The 6,894-nt window shown below is 36.5% G+C and overlaps 1 protein-coding gene across 1 annotated transcript; it reads right to left on the bottom strand.

The window, feature by feature from the left end:
- Nucleotides 1-286: 286 nt before the first annotated feature.
- On the bottom strand, nucleotides 287-4,723 carry LOC119665716. Its single transcript, XM_038074951.1, has 2 exons — nucleotides 4,066-4,723; nucleotides 287-3,870 (listed from the first exon to the last, which is right to left on the bottom strand). Exons 1-2 carry the CDS (start codon nucleotides 4,721-4,723, stop codon nucleotides 287-289), a joined length of 4,242 nt encoding a protein of 1,413 aa, XP_037930879.1.
- Between the last annotated feature and the right edge of the window lie 2,171 nt (nucleotides 4,724-6,894).

Raw genomic sequence — 6,894 nt, 5'->3', positions numbered from 1 at the left:
TGAATGCCTCTGTTGTCAGGTCACTCACCACTTCTAGGTGAACAGCCTTAGTCGCGAAACAGCAAAATACTGCTAAATATGCCTTTGTTGGCCTTTTTCCTCTAATTTTATAATGAATCCATATCGGACCACAGTAATCAACTCCTGTGGTAAAAAATGGTTTAGTCAGAGTAACTCGATCAGTCGGTAAGTTGCCCATGAGTTGGTCCATCAGTTTTGGTTTTGCCTTTGAACAGATGACACAGCTGTGAACAATGTTTCGCGCCATAATCTTTCCTTTAATCGGTCAGAAGTCTTGTCTCATTATGCTTAGCAATAATTGTGGAGCACAATGGGAATTTTCTTCATGTTTCATTTTGAACATCAATTTCACTATTGAGTGATTGTAAGGAATTACCATTGGGTGTTTAACATCATATGGCAATGTTGATGCTTCAAGCCTTCCTCCAACACGAAGTACACCTTGTTCGTCAATGAACGGTGCTAAAGTATTTAGTTGACTCGAACTGTTGATTGCTTTACGTTGTTTTAAGTCAGAGATTTCCTTTGCAAATTCTGAACCCTGAATAGTTTTAATTATGAAGACTAATGCATCTCGTAATTCCTTTGGAGAAAGTGTTCTTGTTGGTGATTGTGTGCGATGAAATACACGGCGAACATAAGCAATTGTTCTTTGGAGGTATCTGAATGAGTTTCGATGATCAATTTGATTTATCGTGTGATCAGAACCAGTCGTTTGAATGATAATGTTAACTGTATGTCCTTGTCGTCTTTCGATATCAGTTGAGATGTTAAATGCCTTTGGGTTTGGCTGTTGCCAAAATTCGTTGCCTCCATGAAGGAAGAGTGGACCAAAAAACCATATATGTGAATAATTGAACATTTTAACTTTTATTTCTCTGGAAATGATGACAGCAGGATTATCCTTTGACGCCACATGATGCCATTGATCAGCATGTGACATCTCTTGAATTTTGCTAATACGATTTGCTACGAATGTGTGCAATGAGGCAGATGAAGATATTATCCATGACAAAACAATTTCGGAATCGGACCAAAAGTAGGTTGACACGTTTTGATACTTTAAATCTTGTTTAACTCTTTCTGCTAATTCGACTCCCAGCAATGCTGCGCAGAGTTCTAGTCGTGGAAGTGTCTGTTTCTTTAATGGTGCTATTCTAGATTTGGCGCACAATAGTCTCGATGTTATTGTGTTATCATTATATATTGCTCGCACGTACATAGCTGCTCCATATGCCTTCTCTGATGCATCCGTAAACACGTGTAATTGAATCGAACAGGGAACCGTCGAATTAAAAATATGTCTGGGTACTTTCACAGTATTTAATGTTTGTAAGTCATTTCTAAAACGCTTCCATTCTAGCTGAGCCTGAGGTAACAGTTCCGCATCCCAGGAATAGTTTTGCATGAATATTTTAGCTGTTACAGTAATGGGGCCAAAAATTCCCAAAGGATCAAAAATTCGAGCTAAATCCGATGCCACAATCCGCTTCGTGATAGGTTGCTCTGATGACATCTCTGCCTTACCGCAAAATTCGTCTGATTTCGAGAGCCAAATAATGCCTAATGTTTTTGTTGACTTTATGGCTGAGTCATCTAAATCAAGGTTGATTTCTTGGTCTTCTATCGAAATGTTTTGTAGGAGTCGTGTATTATTTGAGCACCATTTTCTCAGTTTAAATCCTGATTTACTGAGCAGTTCCGTAAGTTGTTGTTGAGTGTCTAAGGCGGTAATGATGCTGTTAGTTCCGCTTAAACAGTCATCTACATAAAAATCATTAAGTAATGCAGGTGCTCCAAGCGGATAGTTGATCATATTATGTTTCGCAAGGTGTTGAAGACATTTTGTTGCAAGATAAGGGGCTGACTTCGTTCCATATGTAACCGTTTTCAGTCGGTAATATTGTATACTATCATCAGCACTTTTTCTCCAGATTATCAGCTGCTGTGCTGTATCTTCATCATGTACTTGAATTTGCCGGTACATTTTCTCAATATCAGCCGTAAATACAAACCGGTGTATTCTAAAACGCAACAGTATTGAAAAAAGATCACTTTGCACTGTTGGACCTTTGTGCAAAATATCGTTTAGTGCTAAACCGCTTGATGTTTTTGCTGATGCATCAAAGACAACTCTCAATTTGGTTGTAGTGCTGTCAGGTTTCAAGACACAATGATGAGGAATGAAATATTGTGCTCCTTTGACATCTTTCGGGCAAACTTTTTCCATGTGACCTAATGACTCGTAGTCATCCATGAGCTTTATGTACTCCTTGTATAAATTTGGGTCCCTTTGTAACTTCCTTTCCAGAGAACAAAATCGATTGAATGCTATCTCACGCGATCTACCAAGTGTTGTGGGATCATCGCGGAAAGGTAAGCGTACAATGAAACGACCATCGTGATTTGTCTTTACATGATTTGTAAAGTGATTTTCACACCATTTCTCAGATAAAGTCAAAACCCTTTCTGCAGTCTCAATGTTATCTAACTTCCAAAATCGTTCTATCATTTCTGACATTTCACCAACTTCTCCTGTAGTAATAGCGCATGTTGGTTTAATATCTGTTGTAGTTTTAGTCTTACCAACCACCAACCAACCTAGAACCGAATTTTGTGACAGTGGCGAATTCTTTCCTATTATCAATTGTTCTGGTTGAAGTAGAGTACGATAGAATTCAGCACCAATCAGCATGTCAATTCTTCCAGATCTGTTAAAGCTGGGGTCTGCTAATTCTACATTCTGTGGTATCTGCCAATCCGAGATATCTAGGTCTCGTGACGGTTGTGCTGATATTATTTGTGGCAATACAAATGCCTCGAGTCTCGTCCTGAAGCTTCCATTAGTAGCCTGCAGTTCAACATTTACGCGAGATTTTGAGTTCCCGAATTGACGGCCAATACCTTCGATCGATAGATTTGAATTTGTGGTAATTAAAGATAACTTGTTGATTACTCTTTGGGTTACTAGGTTCACTTGAGAACCTGAGTCGAGTATGGCACGAACATCACATGTTCGTCCATTGTTTGCAATAATGCGCACCTTTGCAGTGGCTAGCAGAACGTAATTACGAGTACCCTTTGCATTAGTTGTTGCTGTTATGGATGGCGATTCATTAGCGTTGATCAATGTTGTGGTTGACTTTGTGTTTGTTGCTGGTGCCCTTGAAGGTTTAGGTGACTGTTGCTCTAAATGAAGCAAAGTGTTATGCTTCTTGGCACATTTTTTACATGATCCAGCTTCACAAACCTTTGCTTTATGATCGGATTTGAAACAATTCACACATAGTTTTTGTCGTTGAATCCAATTTAATCGTTCAGGAGGAGTCATTTCAATGAACTTTTTGCAATAGTAGATCGGATGTTTATCTGTATTACAAACTTTACATAGATCTGAACAAACCATAGTTACGGCTATCCTTTTGTTGGGTTTATATACTGCATTGTCTCGTAGACCTATAGCCTCAAGTGACTGAAATTTCAATTCTAAAAATTCTAAGAATTGTTTTATTGTGGGCATCTCCCTTGGGTTAGTAAGAGTTTGTTCAAAACTGCAATGTGTATTTTTATCCAACTTTTTTAGTAGTATGTGAACTAAAATTGGATCCCAAGTTGATGTTTCAATATTTAAATTATGAAGTTCACATAGACTTTCCTTTGTTGTGTCATGCATATTTTTAATGGCTTGGACTGTTGGATGGGCATATAAAGAGTTTTGAGCTGTCAAACGTTGCAAAACTGCTGATACTAGAACTCTTTTATTCTCATATCTACTTTGTAGTAATTGCCATGCCGTCTCATAATTTGCATCTGATATTTGCAAATGCTTGATGAGTGCTTCAGCTTCGCCTTGAATATTGGTTTTCAAATACCAGAGTTTCTGTGAGTCTGATATTCTTTGATTGTGTATCAGTTGTGCAAACAGATCACTGAATTGTCACCAACTCAAATAATCTCCACTGAACTTTGGAAGAGATATTGTTGGCAAAGTAGCCGATGGTTGATAAGTTGACCTAATTGATATCTCAATCTTGGTCGACTTACTAGTCCATTCAACCATTGTATCTTGCACCAACTGTTCCAGTGCTAGATAATGATTGCAATCAGGAGGGTTGTCTTGCCGTTTCTGAATAGTAAAATTTAAACCTTCAGCCTGATCCCATAACTTGGTAAGCGTAGCTAATTTTACTGCAAAATATTGTGGTACCTGTTGCTGGTTATCTTGTCTCACATTGTGGATGAGACGATTGATTGATTTACACACTGCATTTCGTCTGTTGACTAATGCCTGAATAATTTCATTCTCTTGACCACCAGTAGGTAATACTATTTCAATAGCTTCAACATCATTATTTATCTGAAGGTCCAACCCCTTTATTGTTGATGGTTGAGCCTTAATGGGTAATGCTTCCAGCTCTTGAGTTATTGTGGTGATATATTTGTTACCCAAATTTATGATTACCATGCCGTAATCTTGTGTGAAATATTCCGATGTTCTTACTAGTACATCGGCTTGTTGTAGTCGCTCATCATTAGCCTTGAAGTCAGCTAATAACTGTTCTAAAGTTGTTTTACTATCTTCGAGATATTCACGTGTTTTCCTGCTGGGTGAGTCCTTCTTGAAGTTGCGAATGATTCTGTCGATCTCTGAACCAATTGAATCCTGCTGGTCAGTTAAAGTGGACATTGATTTTGGATCCATGGTTATTGTATTTCCGTTAAAAAAAGTTGTTTTCAATGAAGATTTTTGTAAACGCTGCTGGCTCACACTGAGTTGCTCTTGCCAATCACGTCGGGGTCACCAATGTAATACCACGTAATCTGAGGTGGTATCAAATAATGTATTTTCTTACTTCGTTACGCTGACTATTAGGCACATAAACCAATAATCAGGTATTTATGACGAAAGGCTTGCAGGCACATAAACCGCTAGCCAAGTAAGTAAATAATTTTTATTTACTTGCTATAGTGGTTAAAAGGCACATCTACCAATAACTAAATTTTGTTTTTGAAGGAAAGACGATTGTTTTCGCTTTCGAGTTTTATTATCAATATTGTTACCTTATATAGTATAGAATTACTTACTAAGCATAATAATATTTACAATTATTGATAACTACAATAATAATTTAAATTTCACATATTGCTGCATAAGCATAAATACAATATGTGAAGCTATTGAACTTATAAACGTAAACAATGTATTTAATATTTACAATATTTATTTGCTGCATAAGTGTAACTACAAGCGAGCTAAAATATGTTAGGTTTGTTAAACTTAACAGGCATAACTACACCTTGGCTGAACAAGATCTATTGGATTTCATTGTATGACACTGTTGTTACCTAAATTTAAAGAAAAAAAAAAAATAAAAGAAAAAAAAAAATATGGCACATCTAATTGATGAAGATCAGACATTGCCAGGGATATTGCCAACTTTTCCCAATTTTAAAGATATGATTGTATCGTATGCTGGTAGAATCGAAAATGTCGATTGGGTAATGGAAGAATCCATATTAGCGGAAATGCAGGCAGCAGGGTTGCCCAGGGGTAGGACCTGCAACATAGGGGTGAGCCAGGCCTGTACAGAGCTTCCTAAGGCTGCGGCAATAATAATGAATATCAAAGGCAAGGCCATTTCCCTACTGTATCATGAGGATTTCTTCAAATTTAGGAAACCCAAATGAGCGGTAGTATATATTTTTTTATTTTTTGTTGTTTTTTTTTGTTTGAAATAATTTTTTTTTTTTTTTTTTTTTTTTTTTTAATTTTATTTTGATTTTTATTGAATCTTCTAAAAAACAACTTAGAACTAACAATAAATTTTCGCTGCTAATTGCTGTATTAAAATATTTGAAATAAGTAAAATAGATAATTAATTGTCCTTAGCCAAAGCTTCGTCCAATTTCGTTACCATGTCGGGCGTTATTCTTGAATAGCCGGGTTTATATAGTTTTTTTTGAGTCGCTGTGTACCAGCGCTTTGGATAAGGTTGCTTGCAAGTGGATTTTGATGGTTCCTGAGTTTGATTTTGTACTTTTGTGTGTTGCTGGTAATTACATCTGTGACAGTGTCAATTCGAAGATCTCTATGAATATTTGCGTTTTTTATATACCAGGGGGCACCGACTATTTGCCGGAGGATTTTTGATTGAGTTCTTTGAAGTTTTTCAATGTTTGATGGAGAAGCAGAGCTCCAGAGTTCAATTCCGTAGGTCCATATGGGTTTCATCATTGTGTTGTAAAGTTGCACTTTATAGGTGAGATTAAGTTTAGAATTTTTATTTATCAGCCAGTTTAGTTCTTGTTGTTTGAGTTTAATTTGGGTTACTTTGGTTTCTATATGCTTTTTCCACGTAAGCCTTCGATCGAGGTGCATTCCTAAGTATTTGGTGTCATTGCATTGTGGTATTACTTTTCCATTAATACGAAGGGCAGGGCAGGTATCTCGTCGTAGAGTGAAGGTTATGTTTACACTTTTCGATTCGTTAACTTTTATTCTCCAGAGATCGAGCCATTTTTGCAGTTTGTTGAGGTGGTCTTGAACTGATTTTGTGGCTGTGAATGGGTCGTCACTATGGCTGAGAATGGCAGTGTCATCCGCAAATGTTGATGTTGTTGTACAGTCACTGGTTGGCATGTCTGCTGTGAAATAATGAAGTAATTTATGTAAAGCATAAGGATTAGGTAGATAATAATTTTCTTTAAGCAATGAAATAATAAGGAATTTAAGTTATTAGTTGTTTATAATAATTGTTAGATGAATAGTATTTTTATATGAATATAAATAAATGAAGTATGAATGACTGATTGATAGGATAAGAACTTAAAGCATGGCACGATTTTTTTTTTTTGTTGTTGTCTATAGTGTAA

This window comes from Teleopsis dalmanni, chromosome 1, assembly GCF_002237135.1.
Source record: "Teleopsis dalmanni isolate 2A chromosome 1, ASM223713v2, whole genome shotgun sequence".
Taxonomy (NCBI): domain Eukaryota; kingdom Metazoa; phylum Arthropoda; class Insecta; order Diptera; family Diopsidae; genus Teleopsis; species Teleopsis dalmanni.
The sequence above is the reverse complement of the archived record's forward strand: the minus strand, read 5'-3'. Positions and strand labels throughout refer to the sequence as shown.